This window comes from Triplophysa dalaica, chromosome 16, assembly GCF_015846415.1.
Source record: "Triplophysa dalaica isolate WHDGS20190420 chromosome 16, ASM1584641v1, whole genome shotgun sequence".
In the NCBI taxonomy this organism is placed as follows: Eukaryota; Metazoa; Chordata; class Actinopteri; order Cypriniformes; family Nemacheilidae; genus Triplophysa; species Triplophysa dalaica.
The window spans coordinates 17,812,454-17,835,745 of record NC_079557.1 but is presented as its reverse complement, the minus strand read 5'-3'; the positions used below and the strand labels follow the sequence as shown (position 1 = coordinate 17,835,745).

Genomic DNA, 23,292 nt, shown 5'->3' with positions numbered 1-23,292 from the left:
TGTTTGCTATTAGTTTGAAATCTGGAATGATTTAAGATAAAAATTAAATAGTAATTATCTTGCAACTGATCAAATTTATACATTTTTAATAGAAGTTGTCCTACTTCTATTTGTACCAAGTAATTTCTAATATTTTCATATCATTTAAATTAAACTCTGTGCCGAAGAGATTTGTCAATATAAAGTATATTACACAAAATAACAGCGCACTGCTGACAGCAGAAACCTATACGTATACAATCTTTTATATAAAAATACATAAATGTTATTGAGCAGTTCAGTGAATTTTTAGCTTAAAAAATTGAATTATCTTAAAGTTATGTGAAACTATATTGAGATACTGTACCATTCTTCAAGGTCAAAAGCAACCACTATAAAACGTTGTTTTATGGATGAGGGAGCAATTTCTTACAAACATCTCTGATTATATGATGACATTTAAATTCTGAAAAATGGGACAGAAGTGTTTGCAATTTTACATTACTCATACTAGATTTTTATATTTCCCCAAAAAAACAGTGGGAGGTTGCCAGTATATTACTAATGTATGTGGTAGCTAGGGCGTTCTTGTTATGTTATTAATTTGCTTGAAAAGAGCCCACAATAAACTCATGATGACACTATGGACCCTAGATATGTCCCTGGATGATTTGAGGTTTTATTGTCATCTGTAGCACAGGCAGAATGTGTTTGCCGAGGATAAATTCTTATGGTTTTGACCAAAATAAATATTTGATGCTTGCGCAGTGGCTCACCTTCTAATTATTTGACAAATCTCTTTCGTATGGTGTTTCTCATTTTGTAAACCTCCTTTGGGCCACAATATACTCAATTATTTCAAACAGTGCCAAGCTGAACTCAGTTAATTTCTTAACACAGGAAACATGCACATTCCCTGCCTTCCTCTGGGTGGGTCGGCTGTTCCTTGTGTGGATTGTGAGAGGCTATTTTCATAACACACACAATAGGAAAGTACACAGTGCAGCATTTAAAGGCATTTCTTGTTGTTTACATGTACGCTTTACAAATGCGGTTTAGGTGTTTATGGTACAGTTAGCTGTGCAGTGGCATTTAAAAATGCATGTTAGGTTAGGTTAATTTGCAAATAAGTGCAAAAACAAGTTGCAAGTGCAGCAGTAGAGTTTAATAATACAAAAGGGTGCAAAACAACAAGGAACCAGCCACATAAACACGCATCAAAACAAACAAACCAAACCAGTAGCAAGGGAAACACACGGGCTATTCATACAGAGGGGTAAAAGTATTAACAAGACAGCCCAGGTGAGATAATCAACAGGGAAAAGGGAATCAAGAAAATAACTACAAACAAACTGTAACAGGAAACGACATGATGCAAATGGCAGACAAGATACAAAATGGAGGACACACTGGGGGTGAGTTCCAAATGGGATATATTGCCCTCCAAAGGTACCTTCAAGAAGGGGATACAATACAAAACGTCACTCCAAATAAGGAGAAGATGATGTTGTTATTATTGCTCTTTTTGCCAATTACATTTTAAATGGAAAGATTAAATGCAGAAGTATAGTTCAGCAAGTACAACAGCACATGCACAACAAAATGTTGAATCGGCTGAGTCAACTCGGTGACGTACTATCTGCGATTGAGTATGCTCAAGCTGTGTGGATGCGTTTGGCACGATACTGACACGGACGTAAAAAGTCAAGTATACCCGTGGTTGAGGAGATACAAGATTAAGTGATAAAATTGCATCTTTCCATCTCGAGTTTACACATCAAAAGCTTTACTCTTTCAAGGGAGTAGGTATAGGGATGATCACTTTGGAATAAAACGTAGTGTAAGAGGCACATGACACGAGATACATTATGGCCACCAAATGTGAGGTTTTTTTTAATATAAAAACGTTATTTTTCTTCATATGTAAAGTTGATGACAGTTTTCTTCAGTGCATGTAGGCTACAGTATGAGGTAAGTTCTGCTGATGACGATTTTATATTGTTTTACAGTGCTCACATATTCTGTATATATTGGATTGGATTGATTGGACACACCTGGACCTAATCACTTCCTGTTTGCTGAGAGAGCGTGGTTTGAGACAGAGCTCCGTCAAACTTTTTCTAAATATATCGTTTATTCCTGTTATTTCTTAATATTTATATTGTAAATTGATAACTCACAGAGGGTTAAACCTATCCTTAAGTGTATCCCATACCAAATATCGTCATATAACGCACAGATAGATTTGTTTTATACGATCATTCGCTATTAGCACTCAGGCTGTTAGCATTCCCAGCCTTTAGTTTCTGAATATTGCCTTTACTGCTTAACTCACTGTTCTCATTATGACACCACTAATGGCTAATGATTCAGATATGTGTTTAACGTTACCTCTGAGTGCAGATGATGAATCTTTCTTCGCACTTCAGTCAGAACTGGAAGTATTGGAGAAGCAGATCCACGATCTACTCGAGAGGCAAACACGTCTGCGAGAACGTAAAACGGCGATGGAAACATCCCGGGCTGACGCTCGCAAAGCTGCGGTAAGTGTTCGACGTGATTGTAATACTCCTATCACTTCTACTCCGTGTGTTTCTATGCACAGAGCCCAGGCTTCAAGATCACGACGAGCCGAAATGAACTTCACTCCTGCACCTGCACACACACGGCGGAAGGCGAAATCCAGGACCGGAGCGATGACCTCTCCCCCACCGCCGCGACCGGTCTTCGAGATTTCTACGAGAAATCGCTTTGCCGCCCTCTGCGAGACGAAATCCAACGCTGTGGTCATCGGAGACTCAATCGTCCGGAACGTACGCGCCTCCTTCAATGAAGGTAAGGTTCGCACTCACTGTTTTCCTGGCGCCCGTGTTCTCGATGTGTCTGCGCAGGTAACTGCGATTCTGAAGGAGGATGCAAGAGTAGGAGCCGTAGTTCTGCACGCGGGGGTGAATGATGTGAGAATGCGGCAGTCGGAGATCCTGAAGAGGGACTTCAGGAGTCTGGTCGATACTGTTCGCAACGCATCGCCCACGGCGAGGATCATCGTATCAGGGCCGCTTCCAACTTACCGACGAGGGAACGAAAAGTTCAGTAGACTATTTATGCTTAATAATTGGTTAATGTCATGGTGTATTGAACAGAAGCTGCTCTTTGTAAATAATTTTGATCTGTTCTGGGAGCGACCAAGGCTTTTCCGCCCCGACGGGCTGCACCCCAGCAGCATTGGAGCGGAAATTCTGTCTGACAACATCTCAAAGACGCTACGCACCATTTGACTAGTAAGTACAAATTTTAACTACAGTCTGTGTTCTTCTCACCCAACTGTTAAGAATGTTACTGCTTTCAAATGCATAGAGACTGTGTCTGTCCCCCGAATAATACAACCAAATAATAATTTATTTAAAAGTCAGAGAAAAAATCTTATCATGATTAAACCAAAAGACAATATATTTAATGAGCAAAACCGACGCCTAAAGTTTGGGCTACTTAATATTAGATCACTAAATTCAAAGGCAGTTATTGTAAATGAAATGATCACAGACAACAGTTTTGATATACTTTGCCTCACTGAAACCTGGCTTAAGCCAAATGATTATTTTGGTCTAAATGAGTCTACTCCTCCAAGCTACGGTTATATTCATGAGCCACGTACGGTTGGTCGAGGTGGTGGTGTCGCAACAATCTTTAGAGACTTTCTTACCGTTACTCGGAGAACAATGCATACATTTAAATCATTTGAAATGCTTGCGTTGAACATAACAGTTCCAAACAAAAGTAAAAAATCATTGGTCTCTCTTACATTGGTTACTGTGTATAGACCCCCTGGGCCTTACACTAATTTTCTGATAGAGTTCGCAGACTTCTTATCGGATCTATTGGTTAACGTCGATAAAGTACTGATTGTTGGAGATTTTAATATCCACGTAGACAGTGCTAACGATCCATTAGCTGTGGCGTTTAAAGAACTACTAGACTCTTGTGGTGTAACACAATACATCAATAGACCTACTCATCGCCTTAATCATACCCTAGACTTGATTATATCTCACGGAGCCGATCTAACCAATATCGATATTATACCTCAAAGCGACGATGTTTCCGATCACCATCTTATAATATGTACACTGCGCACTGCAGAAATCAGTTGTATATCTCGTTATCGACAAGGTAGAACAATCACCTCAACTACTAAAGATAGTTTCGTAAAGAACTTGCCAGATCTGACTTCTCTAATAACCTTTCCAACGAATATAAAATTGCTCGATGACATGACCAGCAACATGGGCACTATTTTCTCTAATACATTAGAAGCGGTCGCACCTATGAAGTCAAAAAGGATAAATGAAAAGAACATAGCACCATGGTATGATAACACCACTCGCGCCCTAAAAAGAGAAACGCGTAAACTGGAGCGAAAATGGAAACAAACCCAATTAGAGGTCTTTAAAATTGCATGGAAAGAGAGTGCAAGCTGTTACAAAAAGGCACTAAAAGCAGCAAAAGCCGAGCACTTCCGTAACCTCATAGAAAATAACAAAAACAATCCAAGGTTTTTATTTAGTACAATTGCTAAATTAACAAACAAACAGACTCCACCTGACCTGGGTATTCCGCCGCACCTTGGTAGCAATGAATTCATGAAATTTTTTACAGAGAAAATCGAAATAATACGAGACAACATAGCTAAAACCAAACCTCCAAGTTTGTCGGAAGAATTAGTTTCAACCGTCACCCAAAAAGAAAAGCTAGAGTGTTTTTCTCCTATAAATCAGGAAGATTTAATTAAAATTATTGCAACATCCAAACCGACGACATGCTTATTAGACCCCATTCCGACTACTTTATTAAAAGAGTTACTACCTGCTGTAATTGAGCCCATTTGTAACATAATCAACTCGTCTATTAATCTAGGACATGTCCCAGGACCCTTTAAACTGGCTGTAATTAAGCCTCTTATCAAAAAACCAAATTTAGACCCAAATGAACTTGGAAGCTATAGACCGATTTCAAATCTCCCGTACTTGTCTAAAATACTAGAAAAAGTAGTGTCAACTCAACTGTGTACCTTCCTACAAAATAATGACATGCACGAAAAGTTTCAGTCTGGCTTTAGACCGCATCACAGCACTGAAACTGCGCTCGTTAGAATTACAAATGACCTTCTTATTGCTTCAGATAAAGGAAACATCTCACTCTTAGTCCTGCTTGACCTTAGTGCTGCTTTCGATACTGTAGACCATAAAATACTACTAGATCGTTTACACCATTATATCGGTATTCAGGGACAGGCACTGCAATGGTTCAGATCTTACTTAACAGACCGATATCAATACGTCCATTTAAATGGGAAATCGTCAAATCTTACGCAAGTCAATTATGGATTACCACAGGGATCGGTTTTAGGACCCTTGCTTTTCTCCATATACATGCTGCCCCTCGGCAACATTATTAGAAAACATGGAATTAGCTTCCACTGTTATGCAGATGATACTCAGCTATATATCTCATCAAGACCAGATGATTCCTTTAAGCTATCCAAACTGGCAGAGTGCATCGAGGACATAAAACATTGGATGACTAGTAATTTCCTCCTTTTAAACTCTAGCAAAACAGAAATATTACTTATAGCACCAAAATTAAGTAAACCGAATATCTCCGATTACAGCCTGCAAATTGAAAGCTGCACTGTTACTCCAACAAATACAGTTAAAGACCTAGGCGTTATATTAGACGGCAACCTGTCATTTAAAAATCACATCTCAAATATCACAAAAACAGCCTTCTTCCACCTTAGAAATGTTGCCAAATTACGAAATAGTTTATGTGTTGCAGACGCAGAAAAGCTTATTCATGCATTTGTGACCTCACGGCTTGACTATTGTAATGCTCTACTTAGTGGTTGTCCTGTATCATCGATAAACAAACTACAGTTAGTTCAGAATGCAGCTGCCAGAGTTCTTACTAGGTCAAGAAAATACGATCACATAACCCCAGTTTTATCATCGCTTCACTGGCTACCCATTAAGTATCGCATTGATTTTAAAATTATTTTAATTACTTACAAAGCCCTGAACGGTTTAGCCCCTACTTACTTAACAAAGCTTTTATCACGTCACAACCCATCACGCTCGCTGAGATCTCAAAACTTAGGACTTTTGACAATACCTAGAATAACAAAATCCACCAAAGGTGGACGAGCTTTCTCATACGTAGCACCTAAACTCTGGAATAGCCTTCCTGATACTATTCGAGGGTCAGACACACTCTCCCAATTTAAATCTAGATTAAAGACACATCTTTTCAGCCAAGCTTTCACTTAATGCATAGTTAATGAACAGCAGCTACGCTAATTATTCTCTTTATTCTCTTTCTGCCTCTGCCTCGGGATGCCCATCCCGAGGTAGGAAGAAGTTCCACCATGTCCAGACGACCGACAGATGCCCATCCCGAGGTAGGAAGAAGTTCCACCATGTCCAGACGACCGACAGATGCCCATCCCCAAATTGAGATTACACCAGATACAGCTGCAGACTGACTGACCATCCCAGCTCCATCTAAGGCAATTCCACCAGCTGCCAAGAGAAATATGACCATCGGACCATCCCAGCTCAGACCACTACATCCCCAACCAAGAGCAAAGACGGACTATTTGTCTTATTAATGCTGAAGTTACAATATTTGGTATTAAATGCTAAACTAAAATCACATGTCACCAGTCTGAGTGCAGCTATGACACGTCAGAGGGGATCTGGCCCTCCCGGTTGAGCCTGGTTTCTCCCGAGGTTTTTTTTCTCCATTAATCAATCATTGGAGTTTGGGTTCCTCGCCACAGCAGGGCAGTGTTGGCCTGCTCACCGGGAGACTGCATTCATTCATTTATTTATTTAGAAATTAGATGTTATTTATTAGAATGAACTTACTCGTTGTATAAATACCATGCACTGTGCTGTGTTTTAACTTTTCTGTTTTTCTTGTTTGCCCCTGTAAAGCTGCTTTGAAACAATACACATTGTGAAAAGCGCTATATAAATAAACTTGAATTGAATTGAATTGTATATGCACTTCTCTTGATCCAAAATAATTTGTGAAAAAATATGACCGGCATGGATGAATCCAATTTGTTTCCCTTTATTTCGCATGAAACAAGCAAATTCTGCAACACAAACTGTATTTTAGTTTGTGGTCTAGATATTTATTTACTCATTGTTTCATTCTTAACACCATTCCAGCATCAAAGGCTATATTCATGGAGAGAACTAGTTAGTCTATACAAACAAGTCTGTCTTATAAACAAGTTGATCCACACATAAGTCGGGGGAGGGACAATTTAGAATCTTCACTTAACCTACATGTCTTTGGGCAATGGGAGGAAACCAGAGCACAATAAGGTTGTATACATTTACTATTGATTTTGCTGTTGATTTATACTGTACTGTACTTAAAATAAACGAGTTATTTAATTTTTACCATTTTGACTGTGAACAAGAGTATATACTGTACATAAACTGCAATTACTTACAAGATGATACGGTCAGCTCTACCTTCTGATGCATACTGAAAGGTGAACGGCTGCACAATGTACTGTATATATAAAAGACTACAAAATGATAAATATGATTTATAATATTCATAATAAATAATAATAATCAAAATAAAACTATCAATTATAACCAAAATAAATGCAGTTAAAATTACATTATTACTGCTCACATTCATATTCACATTGTAAGTTTGTGAAGAAAGTGCCTTTAATTTATACTTTTACATTCTATTTGCATGTTATGGTATTTTTGCAAATTGATCTGTCATGTTGCAATTTAAAGTTTCCTGTAGAGATAATATTTAAAATAATATACTTCATTTGATCAACTTACAGTTTCTAACGATCCTACATAGTATTTATTTCAGTTAAATTCAGTTAAAAATCTTTAATACCAGGTATTTTAATACCATGTACTGTATTCTATTCTATTTACTCATCTATAACTATTATCATTTTTTATTATAATGTGTGTAAAGCTGCTTTGCAACAATGAAATTGTGAAAAACGCTATGTAAATAAAATTGACTTGACATATACCTAAAAAATATAAACCCGATCCTTGACCTACTCTCCAAAAAAACTCTCAGAAATCTTTGAGCAAAATCATAGATTTATTTCAGTAGCAAATCACCATTTCTAACATCCTGATCTACTTCAAATAAAATCAATTTAATATCCCTTAAGCAATATATGACTTTCTCTCATCGATGTAACATAATTTACCTGAAAGGTCTCTCTCCTCCAACAGGTGAGGTGGCATTACTCCAGCTCCTTCGGTTCTCCTCTCTTTCGACACGTGGGTATCGTTCTGCTGCGGGAAGGTATGAAGTCTGATTACTCCTGTTAGGAAGGTACTGGTTGAAAGGGACGGCCGTCCTTTGCTCGCAGCATGATGTTCGACGCACCAGCATGTCATCCTTGTCCACATCTGGCATCTTCCTCTGGGGGGTGTCGCACTCAGAGTCACTCCCGTGGTCTGCAATTAGACAGTCATTTAAAACGGTTTTGAAATAATTATATATCACATTCCACTGTCATAACTGCACTGTGGTGTTGTGGGATAAAAGCAGGTAAACAAAACATTTTCTTTAGAAAATGAACATCTTTTGTTATAAAACAATAAGATTTTAAAAATTATAATACATGATAATATGGTGGTTAAATAAAACAGAACAGTAAAACTCAAGAGTAAATTATCGAAATCCTTTTGTTGTTTTTGTCTGTAAGCCTTAATGAACAAAAGGCAAAAGCGATATGGATTGTCTGGACAGAAAGTAATGAAAGTTAAATCTGTGCCAACAATATTCAAGCACACTTGAGTATGATCAAACAGCTATTTTTAATCACATTAGCTTAAAGAGCTATTATCTATTATAACAGTCATTGCTGTCTATCCACCTTATTTTTAAAAGCGTATGTTAACGATGTGACGTACTTCCTTTTTGTGTTAAGTCTTCCGTATTATTAGCCGGCCGGTCGAAAATAATGGAAGTGTGTTGCCACGGGAGCACGTCAAATCGCTTTTAAATCACCTCTGAAGATACAGATGAACCAGTAAAGTTACATGCACAGTGGGAAAGTCTGTCGAAATGTATACATGACAGACTAAAAATTCATGTTTTTAAAAGCAGATGTGAATACCAGTCAAAGTGGAACCAACATTCCTGGATTCTGACAACTAATAACTGAAAAATGGAGACGGCTGGTTTCTCTTGTCTCGCAAGTCTCCATCGAGCTGCAGCATCCATCGTATCTTTCTAAAAACAACTCAAAACATCCTAACCAATAACTGTCGGTTTTTATGTCTTTTAAATATAGACAATATTTTATGTTGTTCATTCTCTCCTTTGCTTGCTTCAGCTTCAATTCTCCGAGTAGCATGGCCGGGTAAGGCTAGCAGTAGCCTACCTTATAATGTGTTAACAAAATGTTAAATGTGCTTTGGATAAAAGCGTCTGCCAAATTAATGAAAATGTAAGGTAATGACAGGGCAAGTACTGTAACTGTTTGGCATACAGCTGCGATCCTCTGGCAGGTAGGATTGCTTTAGCCTATTAAGTTTTTAACTGCTAAATGGCTAAATACATTTAAAAATTCTAACAGCTTAATTTTAACTGCTGCTAATATTATAATACCACTATTTGCATACTATCTTAGCTGTGCTAAATATGTTTTATATGTTATCTGATATTTTACCGCTAACCCAGAAAATGCACTTTTAAATGTTTTTCTACCAGAAATTGAGTCGCCAGTGTATGTGCAGAAACATCCTGTAATTATACAAATCCATCTATTCTTCTTTTTGTAATGTCCTTTAAACCACAACTGTGAAACAAAACAGGCTGTTGGGGATCCCCCTAACATTTTGATGTCACAGTGGTTACGCCTGGCCATGACCGCTCACAGACTCCATCTTATGACCGCGTAGTTCCACCCTCCGCCAGAGACACGCTGTCAGCCATTTTCAGGAAAGAGCAAATGAAGCACTAGCAAGCGACAAAAATGTCTAAGAAACAACAAATGTGTCCTGTTGTTGGATGTAAAGTGGAACATAAAAGACCTTGTGTTCGATCAACGCGGGAGCCGGAGTTAGTAACGATCGAAAGTCCTGGGTGGGACGATGACGACTTTGCATTCGATTCGGTAAGAACTTACTTTTTTCGGATCGACAAACCAACATTCACTGGTCCATATCTCCAGTCCCGAAATACTTTTTCGAAAGACTCATTCGAAAGGTGTCCGCAGGTGCTTCCGAACGATGCGACTCCTAGGTCGGGAGCTAGAGCTCCCGATACCCAGAATGATTGATAGTTCCGGGACCCGGTGGCCCAGAGGCGCTGCGACCTAGGCTCGTTGGTCGGGAACGCCCGGAAGACCAGGCTCCCGAAAGTTGCCTGTCTGCCGAATGTATTGCTAGCTCCCGGTATCGCAGCGAGTCAACAAGGGTCAGTATAGCATGGGTTTCGCCAATAGAGGATCAGTACCAGCTGTTCCAATCAAGCATTATCTCTGGAAGAAGTAAGTATGACACATCGGTCTCACAACCTGAGACTTTACATTTGTCCAAAGACAGGTGTTGGGTCGTATTGTTAGTGGTAAAACGCATCTCGCCCATCGGTTCAGAAGACTTGAGAAGGACATCATTTCTGTAAAACTTATTCATTACAACAAATGAAAGTTATAGCAGAAATTGAAACTCACAGCGTAAGAAAACCTGGTTACATACCTGTCTGTCATATACAAGTACTCTGAATGAATGTTTTTGCCTATATCCGTGTTTATGTCTGTTAGTAAATGCATGGAAATGATTAATCATCAATGGCCAACATTCAATAGAGGAAATGGTCAGCATATGTTGTTCTATCTACGATTTTGTATTTTCCATTTAATTCCTATTTATGAACAAGGCATTAAGGTGATTTTTGCAGTTAGTGTATGGTTTTGGTATGACAGGGCATTACAGACGTAATTGCGCTTTCCACCATATTGCTTGTCTTGATGTCATCCAAAGCATATGTGTAATTGTCTACCTCCTATTTTGCATACGGGAAGGGGAGCAGAAGCTCATTCCATTTAAAGAGAATTACAAAAATGGCGCGTTTTCCATTGCAGCCACAAATGGCCATGTTCAACATATTGTAATGAAAGAAATGTGGTGTATTTGAGCTGAAACTTTACAGAGACATTCTGGGGATAAAACTGACTATTTTTAATTGCAGAAAACATCCGGATTTGCAGCCCTTTAACTGTCATTCTCCCCTTAAACTCCCTGCCTTTGAACGTTTATTAATAAATGATAGTAATTGTTTATTAGTTATTGTAGTCAAGTAGGTCAATTGTCCAGAAGAAAGGACATCCAGTAGGCTAAAATCATGAATAATGGATGCAGATTATAGGGTGCGCGACATCCACATTCAGCTCTGGTGAGTGTATTATGGGAGAAGCAAATGTTTTGTAGACTTTTTTTGCCTTTGTGCCGGCTATTATGGCAACGTCTTAATCACACATTACGCTTGTACCTTTGGGTGCCATAATAAATATTAACTAGCCAGTAAGAACAGCACATTCGTCTCCTTTGCAATATGACTGCCATTAGCTATAGTGGCTCAATCGAAGTAAAAACATAAACAGCTCAAAAATGGCGTTGTCCTCATTTACGCAAAATGTAAGATGGATAACCAGGAGCCAGAAAGCTCCCGATCCCTCATGAAAACAATCTTTATTTTCATTTTGAAGATGAACGGATTAACGCAAGTCCAGTACGGTGTACCACAGGGCTCAGTCTTAGGGCCTCTGCACTTCGCATTATATATGCTACCTCTAGGAGATATAATAAAGTGACACGGAATTAGCTTTCACTGTTATGCTAATGATACTCAACTGTATATTTCCTCGAAGCCTCATGAAACCCAGCAGTTCCATCGAAATAAAGAATGCATAGTTGATTTAAAAAACTGGATGAGTAAAAAATTTTTTCTACTGAACTCGGACAAAACAGAAGTGTTACTTACTGGACCAAAAACCGCCATACGTAACAACCAAGAACACTGCTTGACTATTGACGGATGCTCCATAAAATCCTCGTCGTCAGCTAAGAATCTTGGCGTTGTATTCGATAGTAATCTGTCATTTGAGAGAAATGTCGCCAACAACTGTAAAATTGCATTTTTCCATTTTAAGAATATATCTAAACTACGTCATATGCTGTCACTGTCAGATGCAGAGAAATTAATTCATGCATTCATGACATCAAGGCTTAGTTACTGTAATGCACTTTTAGGTGGTTGCCCTGCAGGCCTATTACAAAAACTGCAACTGGTTCAAAACCCGGCAGCTCAAGTTCTTACACGTACAAAAAAGTATGAGCATATAACCCCGGTTCTGTCAACCTTGAACTGGTTACCTATAAAGCATCGCATTAACTTTAAGATCTTGCTTATTACCTATGGATCCTATATGGTCTAGCGCCGCAGTATTTGAATGAACTTCTGTTGTATTACAATCCTCCACATGCATTACACTCTCAGGCGTCCTGTCAGTTGGTAATACCTAGAATTTCAAAATCAAGTGCAGGTGGTAGATCCTTTTCTTATCTAGCGCCTAAACTTTGGAATATTCTTCCCTGCACTGTCCGGGAGGCAGACACACTCTGTCAGTTTAAATCTAGACTAAAGACGTATCTTTTTAATCTTGCATACACTACACTTCCATAATATTAATCCTCAGAGGATTTAGGCTGCATTATTTAGATCAACCGGAACCAGGAACACATCCAACAACAAATAATGTACTTGTTGCATCAAAGAGAGCAGAACAGTACTCTACTCTCAGCCAGTCTTGTCTCTTTGATTCAAGGTTACCGCAGGATGCAGTTCATGCCCAGACCTGATGGCAGAGCTGAGAATGGGAAGCGGTGACCTGACAAGAGCTGAGATGATAGAGCTGGATAAAGGACGCGCAACTTGACACGATTTTTCTACAACACTTCAAATGCTATTAGATTGTTATGATAACCTTAAATCTATAATTTACCTTATTAGTAAGTTTATTTATTTTTTATTTAGCCTTGTTGTGCAAGCACTGTTGAGCTTGTGCAGAGGCAGCAGCTTTTGCCAGAGGGGAAATGGAATCCCCTGGTTGGGCCTGGGTTCTCCTGAGTTTTTTTTTCTCGATTGGAGTTTTGGGTTCCTCGCCACCGTTTGCATATTGTTTTGCACTATTTGCCTGGCTGGGGGGGCTGCTTTAGAATTCAGAAGTTAGACATAATTAATATTGCATATAAGTCTTTTTTTGTATTCAATGTGTCTCATGTACAGCTGCTTTGTAACAATGAAAATTGTAAAAAGCGCTATGTAAATAAAGTTGAGTTGATTTGAGACCGATGCTTGTTGAATGACTTGAGGGTGAATAATTTAAGGCAGTTTTTTTTCTGCTGGAGTTCCCCTTTAAAATCTGCTAAAGCAATACAACTTGGTGTAGCTGTATTTCATATCATTTCATAAAGAAAATAATTTAACCTATAAAAGCCACTGTCACCCAGTCATTAAAATAGTTTGCGTTAAAATCCAGGACAACTATTCGCTCTCTCTCACTTTCCTTCTTGACCGCCGAGCCATGGATTAAGTGGTTTACAGATTGGCCGAGGTGGTGGTCCGGCAGTAACATTTCAAGGAACAGCTGGCCCAGCGGCAAGAGAGTGCCGACCAAACCCTGGGTCTTCTGAGAGAAGTTGCAGCGCCTCGACTCCCCCTTCCGGCTGCGAGAACCACCGCCCACCACTTGCTGACCAAACTCACCTCCCAAGATGACATCGAGGCCTACCTCCACACGTTTGAAGTCATCGTGACACGGGAATTGTGGGACAGAGCGGAATGGGCGAAGATCCTGGCGCCCTTCCTAAGTGAACGGGAGGGTGAGGGTCCCAACCTTAACGTATTTGCAAATCTTTTTCAGCAGGTAACTGGAGGAGGTTCGTTCGGGAGGAAACAGCGAGAGGACGCTCGCTTGCGGAACTGCTGGTACCAGGTCAGAGTCGTCAACGGAGAAAACCGCAACCCTGAAACGGTTCTCAAGTTGGCGAAAACCAACCCTATGGCAGGACATTTGGCCACAGCGAATACCATTCAACACATCACGGACCGGTTTCTCTGGCCTGGGCTCGAGGCGGAGGCAAAAAGGTTCTGCCAGAGCTGCCCTACCTACCAACAGAAGTAACCCCAACAGAAGTCCTCGCCCCAGTCCGCACAGACGAGATACCCTGAAGCACTGCCTCTGTGGAAGGCCACAGCCAAGGCCATAGCCAAGGAGCTGTTCCTGCTGATCAGCTGCGTGGGTATCCCCACAGAAGTCCTGACTGACAAGGGAACCCCATTCAAGTCCCGGCTGATGGCGGACCTCTGCCATCTACTCAAGGTCAAACAACTCAGGACGTCAGTGTACCACCCCCAGACGGACGGACTCGTGGCTCCGCCAAGTGGTGGCAGAGGATTGGGACCTACTTCTACCCTACGTGCTATTCGGGATCCGGGAAGTGCCCCAGGCGTCTACCGTCTTTACCCCATTCGAGCTGCTCTATTGCAGTCAACCCCAAGGATTCCAGGATGTTGCCAGAGACGCCTGGGAACAACAGCCAGCACCACACCGCAGTGTGATAGGGCACATCAAACAGATGCGGTCTCGGGTAGACTGAGTGATGCCAATGGTCAAAGAACATCTAGTCGAGGCCCAGCGCGCCCAACAGCGGTGATATGATAGGCCCACCCAACCTAGAGAGTTCCAACCTGGTGATCGGTGTTACTGTTGACCCCCACCTCTACATCGAAGTTCTTGGCCTCATGAAGAGGACCCTACACCATCGTGGAAAGGATAGGGGCAGTCAACATCCGCCTCCGCCAGCCTGGACAACGAAGGGAGAAACAGCTGTCCAACATCAACTTGCTAAAGAAGTGGATATCCTCCCCAACCCAGATGCCGGCCTTCGCAGAGACTGAACCACCAGTGGTCCAGATGGAGGAACATCTGTCCCCCGTCCAGAAGAAAGATCTGTAATCCCTGGTCAGTCGGTTCCTAGATGTATTCTCCGACAAACTCGGGCAGACTCGGATAACCCAACATGAGATCTGGTCATCATCAGACAGTTGCCCTACCAGGTACAAGAGGCTCGTCGATACTACCAGGTGCCCCTTACTCCAGACTCCAAGGAAAAGACAGTGTTCAGCACTCCGGACACTGGCAATACACAGTCTTACCCTTTGGGCTACATGGGGCACCGGCCACCTTTCAAAGGATGATGGACATCTTGTTACGGCCCCATCAAGCCTATGCTGCCGCGTATATTGATGACCTCGTCATCCACTCGAGGACCTGAGACTCCCACTTGGACAGATTGCGGAGAGTGCTGATGGACCTCAGGAAGGCCTGCTTAGCAGCGAACTCCAAGAAGTGTCATCTTGGACTCGCCGAAGCCCAGTACCTGGGGTATAGGGTCGGAGGGGGTCCAGCCCCAAACCAAGAAAGTGGAAGCCGTGCAGGAAGCCCCCCCTCCCCACACCAAATCCCAGGTACGTGCCTTCCTGGGGCTAGTGTGATATTACAGGTGCTTTAACACCCATTTTTCGTCCATAGCCAGTCCCCTGACCGAATATGACCAGGAAGGGGCAGCCGGACTACGTGAAGTGGAACCTAGAGACAGAGAGAGCATTCCAGACCCTGAAGGAGGTGCTGACGTCCTACCCGGTCTTGCACGCCCCGGACTTTGGCTGCCCCTTCACCCTCCAGACAGTTGCATCAGACAACGGACTAGGAGCCGTACTGTCTCAGACCAAAGACGGGGCAGAACACCCCGTGGTGTACATAAGTCGGAAGCTCACCCCAGTGGAGACACGGAATGCCACGGTGGAAAGGAGGCCCTGGCCATAAAGTGGGCAGTCCTGGAGCTAAGGTACTATCTGCTGTGATGCAAGTTCGACCTGGTAACCGACCACAAACCCCTCCAATGGATGAGCAAGGCCAAGGATACCAACGCAAGGGTCACGAGGTGGTTCCTAACGCTCCTGGACTACCACTTCACAGTGATACATCGGGCCGGGTCCTCCCACGGCAATGCCGATAGCCCGCCGAGGATATGGTTAGGATGGACAACTGGTAACACCCCCCTTCGCTCCCATTAACTTTCTCCATCTCTCCGCAGGACGTCCCACAGGACCAGGGGGACACTTTGAGGGGGGTGTGACGAGTCACCCCTGGCGCAATCAGTGTCGCCATGGAAACGGAGATCGTCAGAGCGGCACACCTGCCGGTCGTTGCCAATTAAGGCGGACTCACAGCGGCTATAAAAGTTGCTGCCACATATCACACGGGGAGCCACGACTCCCTCAGATATTGTTATGCTGAGTGTTGTCTCTCTTGTGTATCTTCAGGCACTGACGAGAAACGGCTGGCAGGACCGTGCAACTTCAACCCAGAATCGCCACGGACACAATCTTATCGAGACGCTTCCTCGAGGAACACGGACATTACCACTACTTTCGATAAAGATAACATTCTATTTCCGAGTATGTGTCGTTGCTTCGCACATCACAACCTTCAAATTCCAAATCTCTTGTTCTCAATCTACTTTTCTAGATTAAGATTAAATTTTATATGTGAAATTTTAAAACTGAAAGTATGTAGCAAAGTTCAGAATGCAGCAGCACGCCTCGTCTTCCAAGAGCCCAAAAGGGCTCATGTGACACCCCTTTTCATCTCTCTCCGCTGGCTACCGGTTGAAGCCCATTTCAGATTCAAGTCACCAATAGTGCTTTTCCACTGCATAGTACTATATGGTATGTTGCGGCGCAGCTCACTTTTGGGGGTTTTCCACTGGGTACAGTACATAGTACCTGTTTCTTTTTTTAGTATCACCTTGGTTGAGGTTCCAAGCATACTGTATCGATACCAAAAAGTGACATGTTTACACACAGCTCACTGATTGGGCGGAGAGAATCATTACCAGTGTCACTGAATTTGGAATACATGAATATGCATTTTAATACATAATACTGCCATTACGTTATATGCTTCTTGACAGTAATATAGAGATTGAGACCCTCAACACAATGTTAAATGCTACATGAGCTTACCCTCGTGCACCATCAAGCAAACCAAATGATCGTTGTCTGCTCTTTGCTGTAAGATTTCCCAAACTCTCTCGTATTTTTAGCAGTATTTTTTTTCCTGCTCCATATATCTCCTGTGTTGTGCGTGTGTTTGTCGCATTCACAATGATCTTACAGCAATAGTGGTCGCGCAACTATGACGATAGGTTTATAACCCCCATCCACCTTGAAGCGGTACTTAACTGATTTTGAAAAGCAAACTGAGCCGAAGTGAAGTTAGCCGTACCTAGCAGAGTCATCCTAAAAGCTTCATAGTGCTTTCCCACCTATCACTTGATCTGCACCGGTATACTTTCACAACCTCCTACACCCCATCAAGAACCTTGCGTTCAGCAAACAGAGGGCGTCTTGTATTGCCTTCTCAAATCGGTTTCCGGCTCATTCTCACAACTCCTTCCTGGTGGAACATTCTTCCTAACTGAGTCCGGTCAGCCAAATCTCTGACAACTCTCTAAAAAGTCTCTTCTTTGAATACTTGACAAGTCAAATGATCACAGATAATTCATATATTGCAAACACCTTCTCCATCAGTAAAGGGGTTTGAAATCTACAAGCTTCTTTATTTGTCCTCTGGGATTTGAGGGACACTTGTTGCTGCTTCTACCTTTTTGATCGTGTCGCAGCTAAATAAAGTATTTAGAAACCCTTATATTATAACATGTGCTGCACAACCACAAATTAAAAAATAATGTTGAATTTCTATTACATTTACATTTAGTCATTTGGCAGACGCTTTTATCCAAAGCGACTTACAGTGCACTTATTACAGGGACAATCCCCCTGGAGCAACATGGAGTAAAGTGCCTTGCTCAAGGACACACTGGTGGTGGATGCTGGAACGAACCAGCAACCTTTGATTTACCAGTTCAGTGGTTTAACCCACTAGACCACCATCTCACACATTCACTCATTCATTCACTCTATTGGTTTATCTTTAAACAGGGTTGTCTTACCCACTAGATGAGGTCACATGTTATTCATGGTGTTTTGCATAGGACTAACCATCGCTGTAGCCACAGGCGAGCAGACCATCGGGTGAGGGTTTTTTGCAGGAATGTGAGCCGATGGAGTCCAGGCTGTCAAATGAGTCGTCTGGCGCGTATCTCGGAGAAGGGGAGTCACTGTGTTCAGACTCCCAGCAGTCAATGTAACCACTGTCCCTGATGCTGCAATTTGGGCTGTCTCGATCCTCTGCCTCCTAACAAACCCACACACAAAATATAAAAAGTGAATGTATCCTGATGTTCATTTAATCTAATTGATTTGTTAAATATTACAAACCGTTCCCTAATTTTTTAGTGACATTTTTAACATTTTAAACACTAAACCATACCATAAAGGAAAGAAAGTGTTTTTCGGAATGATGGTGTGGCAGAGAAAATGGATGAGGAAGTGAAGAAAGGAGCTGTTTACGTCAGGAAATGGAAAATTTATTTCAGTTGGATTAAAGACATAACAAAGACTATCTAATCAAAAGTCTAATCTTTCTCAGAAAACTGCTGTATCACAGAAAAAAAGCTTTGGACAAAGTTAACTGAGATCAGTCCTGGAACAGTGGAGAGAATCATCACTTTGTGACCATCTGACCAGAAGGGGAAACACTTTTCTTGCAAAAGACACAGGACCTGATGGAAAATACATTGCAGCACGGTGACATCATCTTCCATCCAGTGATTTACTATAGCAAAAACACAGGAGGAGGCGGCGGGTGAGTCGTTTTAACCTCTGTGAGCGAATGCCACCCTGGTGATTGATATACGCTACGGCAATAGAGCTGTCCGACCGGACCATCATGTCATGGAGACAGAGTCGAGTTCCATACTGAGTCGCTTTGATAACATAAATTGCCATGTCGTGCTATAGTAAACCAAAGCTTACAACACTCATCCCACCTCAGTGCAAGGCGCTTCAAAAGACAAAAGACACGAACGTAGTGTTTAAACCCATCCGTCTAACTATCGAAATAGCGCATGTCTCCTTCTCTTTTCATTTTTACTCACATATGCTGCATTGCATACTCGCGCCACCTAATGTATTTTGTTTGTATTACATTAAAAATCTGTAATTTTCACCAAAATCCTAACTGAAACCAATGTTATTGAATGTTATGTTATTGCGGGGGAGGACATGCTTGATAGCCACTGTCTGCTTCTTTACGGTTGACAACTGCTGGGAGAAGTCCTCGACAGTATCACCGAACAGCCCCCCTTGCGAGATGGGTGTGACTTTCTCGGAGTCACTCATCTGTTCAAGGTTCAGCGAGCGATGTCTCTCATGGACCTCAAGTGTTGACATAGTCCGATAAAGGGCCCGCGCGGTCACCTTGGTCGCCCATAGAGCGAGGTCGGTGGTGGTGCAGAGTTCCTGCATAAGCGGCACTGGGGGCGTGCATGGCTTGGAGCCACGCTTAAAACCTGAGGTACCACGTATCCAGCGAGCGTTGGGGGAGAGGCTTTGCAGTGCACTGCAACCCAATGCTCACGGTGGCCTGGGAAAGCATGGCTGACATTTCGACGTCCGAGCAAAGGGGCTCCGAGGAATCGTCGGATGTGTGGCGGGGCGGGTACAGATCCAGGATCAGCGTCGCCTAGGAAACAGCCCGGCAGCTAATGATGACCGCCTACACCTGAGGCTACACCGGGCATAAAAACCGTGTGCACTTACCACTCTGGGTCTGGTATCTCACCCGATCTAACCTGTTTACTTGTGTGCCAGCAGATATGAGCGAGTAAGAGAACAAGGACCAGATTGCACGAGCACGGACGACCAACACTCAACACAAGCACCCCCGGGATATCACTGTTTGGACATTCTCACTCTGTGTTTGAATAAACTCCCCTCCGGGGTTTGTTTTATCTGCCGTCTTGTGTCTGTCGTGCCACAAGTGGTGGAGAATGCGGGCAGATTTGTAAGAGACCGGCTTAGCAATTTTTTTTTTCTTCTAACATTCTCGTTCTGTCGATCTTAGGAATGACGGAAACCTTCTCTCTCCACGGTCAAGCAAATGGAGGAACTACTGCGCCGACTCACGGACGTCTCCGTCCGCAAGTAGCAGTGCTATTGTGTACCTGAAGCCCGTCGGAAGGCTATCGAAGAGGAGGTACAACGGATGCTGCAGCTTGGGGTCATTGAACCGTCTCGTAGCCCGTGGTCCAGCCCGATTGTGATGGTACCAAAGCAGGTTGGCACCCTCCGTTTCTGCAATGACTACAGGAAGCTGAATGAGGTATCCGTATTCGATCCCTATACCCTGCCACAGATGCCATTAAGTCATCCTCTGATGCTGCAAGGGACATATCATCATCACGCACTGTTTCCGAGTACGGGATTGAGGATCAAGACGGGGTGGGACTGTCTCTTGGGGAACAGTCAGACGAGCAAGACGAGGTGTGGACGGTCCGCGAGCCAGTGGGTGACGGATTAACGCTCACAGTAATCCTCATCTCACCCGCGCTGCATGTCGTAGCGGACGGCAGGGCCGCAGCCACTGCTGTCACAGATCGGGAAGACGATGGTGGTGGCTGGGTCCCGAGGATCACAATTTCTGTATCGTTATCCGCCTGCAGTGTGGGCAGGACGTATCCACGAAGGCTGCCTCACGTGCTGGAAACCCAAAGACTTGAGGCAACCTTCTTGTCCGTCCCACGACAACAGCAGGACATACCACGCTGGAGAAATGAGCTCTTTTAGAGAAAAAACTTGAACACATCTGGAGCTGCCGAGATGCCCAGGGGAAGTCGCTGCAGAAAGGGACAGTCTGCTGCACCACGTCGTAAGATTCCAGAAGTAATTCAGCGTAGAGTTTCGAAGTCTCGATGTTAATCATGTGTGAAGGCTCAGAAGAACAAAAGGTGAATGGATGCAGCATGTCGTCTTCCTTTTATACCCGGATATCCGGGGGCGGAGTCCGGCATGCAAATTTCCTTCGCCAATTTCATTGGCCTTTCCTAAACCAATCAGAAGTTGATGGGTTCTCAAGACGAACCCCATCTCGGTTTGACACAATGTATAGACACCGACAGAAAGGGAACAGTGCATTTTACAATTATTGGATGAAATGATACAATAAGCTACACTTTTATTTTTTTGAAGAGGTGATGGAAGAGGTGCCTGTACATGCAAAGCTTGCCACCACATTGTGGGTGGTTGCCAGGCCATAACTGTGTGGTTGCTGGGTTGTTCTGGGTGGTTGGTTACTCAGTAGTCAAAATAGCTTAACCCCAGTTCCATTATACTGGCATGGTACTTGGATCCCTTCTATAACATAAGCCTCTGGGACATTTTGTCTGAATTATTGTCCATCAGGCAAACTTTGATCCCATGATTTGAGGCACTGTATCATTTATGTCAGTTAAGCGAGGTAGAATGTACAAGCAGCCGGTTGTTATGGCAGAAATAAACCCGAAGGTGTGATCAGAACCGGATGCGAAGCTTATTTCGCTATAACAGCCAATTGCTTGTATATTATCCCGCTTATTAAACGACTACTTGCCACATGAGAAAAAAGCTGGACACAAAATGTGAACTTGAAATATTTTATTAGCTAATTTTTACCGAATGCAGAACTTCCTTCAGGAAAAGCCGTTTACTTTTGGTTTCAAGGTAAGAAACGAAATTCAAATGTCATGAACAGGCAATTTGATTTAATCATTTGTAATTATAATGTCATACATGATATGAAAAGGCATTTATATTTAATTTGTAAAAAAAATTGACAAAATGATTTGCTGCATCTGTGTTACCGAGTGTTGTTAGTTTTGAGCAGTTGATATCTGGGAATAACGAACCTGCAAATGTCACGACTGGCCAATCAGAATCAAGCATTACAACAAGCCATGTAATAAATGGATTTTCGAAAACACAGGATATGCAAAACCAATATTCATGTTAACACATTTCGCAACAGCAGCGAAGACATTTTTAAAACATTATATGGTTTTTGTGTTGATGAAGTTAGAAAGTAAGTAATGCATGAGGTTTTGATGTCTTCACCTTTTTCATTTGTGACAGCAGCCCTTCAAACTCATGCAGGTCCAGGGTGGGCCCGCTATATGTGGCGATGCTATTGGCTGCTCGGCCCAGCCAATAGAGGGTGATCAGAATCTGAAGGCACGCAGTCCATTCATCAAAAGATTCATTCAGACATTACCAAACAGATCTAAAATATCTGTTTGATGTGTTGATTTCTGCATCTTTCAAAGAAATCTGTAGGTCAGCTTCAAAGAAGCTTTAAATATGATGCCATACAGTGATATAAAGATGGTATGTTTGATATAAAAGTAAAAATATATTGATATAAAAAAGTGTTACAGTTAAACAGAATATTACGTATATTTAGTAGTGAAGCAACGTTACTAGCAAATTTAAATGAAATCATATTTATGCATCAGCAATACAATGTCAGATATATACACTATATGCTAGAACTACAAGGCAAACCAAATGCATTAAAAAAAGAAGATATTATTAATATTTTCACAATGTCACTATGGCATGCAGACTGGCTTTTCAGTGTCCATTTTTGTAGAGGAAACTTGAATTGACAGATTTTACTTACTCTTTTTAACTTACTCTTGCTGTCTTGGCCTCTGCAGGAGAAAAAGAGAGAAAATAAGTGCACCAATGCGACTGTATAGTATTGTGTCAGTATAGTAAAAATAATTGTCTTCACAGTGTAAATAAGCTGTGATGCATTGGGTCTAGCCAATCCAGCAAACTCGGAAGAGGATTTTTTTTACACACCTACAAATTAAACACCTGATGGGGATCTGGGGGCATTTTTTGTCATTTTAACATTCAATTTATGCATTCCGGCACACTTCACATGGATCATAGACAAATATTAAACACACAATTGTTATTTGGCAGCTTTTAATTACAACTTCTTAAAATTGTAAAAAGTATACATATATATATATATATATATATATATATATATATATATGTTTTACTGCTTTTATATATCTAGCAAAAAACATTAATGTTAATACTTAACCATGGTCAGAAGCAGAATCATCCATTAACATAATGTGGTTTGAATACGTGTTCATAGAGAGCAGTGGGTTGATGTAAAAAAAATTGGGGGGGGGGGTTAATTTACTCTCCCTCGGA

At 42.0% G+C, this 23,292-nt stretch overlaps 1 protein-coding gene across 10 annotated transcripts in view; it reads right to left on the bottom strand.

Moving 5' to 3' along the window:
• Positions 1–23,292, bottom strand: part of limch1b (LIM and calponin homology domains 1b) — a 166,530-nt gene that overhangs the window by 32,327 nt on the left and 110,911 nt on the right. For 9 of the 10 annotated variants that reach the window (XR_008909262.1, XR_008909261.1, XR_008909263.1 and 6 more), the window contains 4 exons: positions 22,739–22,769; positions 22,174–22,284; positions 18,184–18,379; positions 8,249–8,501 (listed from right to left, as the gene is read on the bottom strand). Coding sequence is in view for 7 of the 10 variants with exons in the window: in XM_056769816.1 (XP_056625794.1) it covers positions 8,249–8,501; positions 18,184–18,379; positions 22,174–22,284; positions 22,739–22,769 (591 nt within the window). In the remaining 3 variants the exon portion in view is untranslated. The remainder of the gene's footprint in view (positions 1–8,248; positions 8,502–18,183; positions 18,380–22,173; positions 22,285–22,738; positions 22,770–23,292) is intronic. The other variant, XM_056769822.1, reaches the window with a different exon arrangement.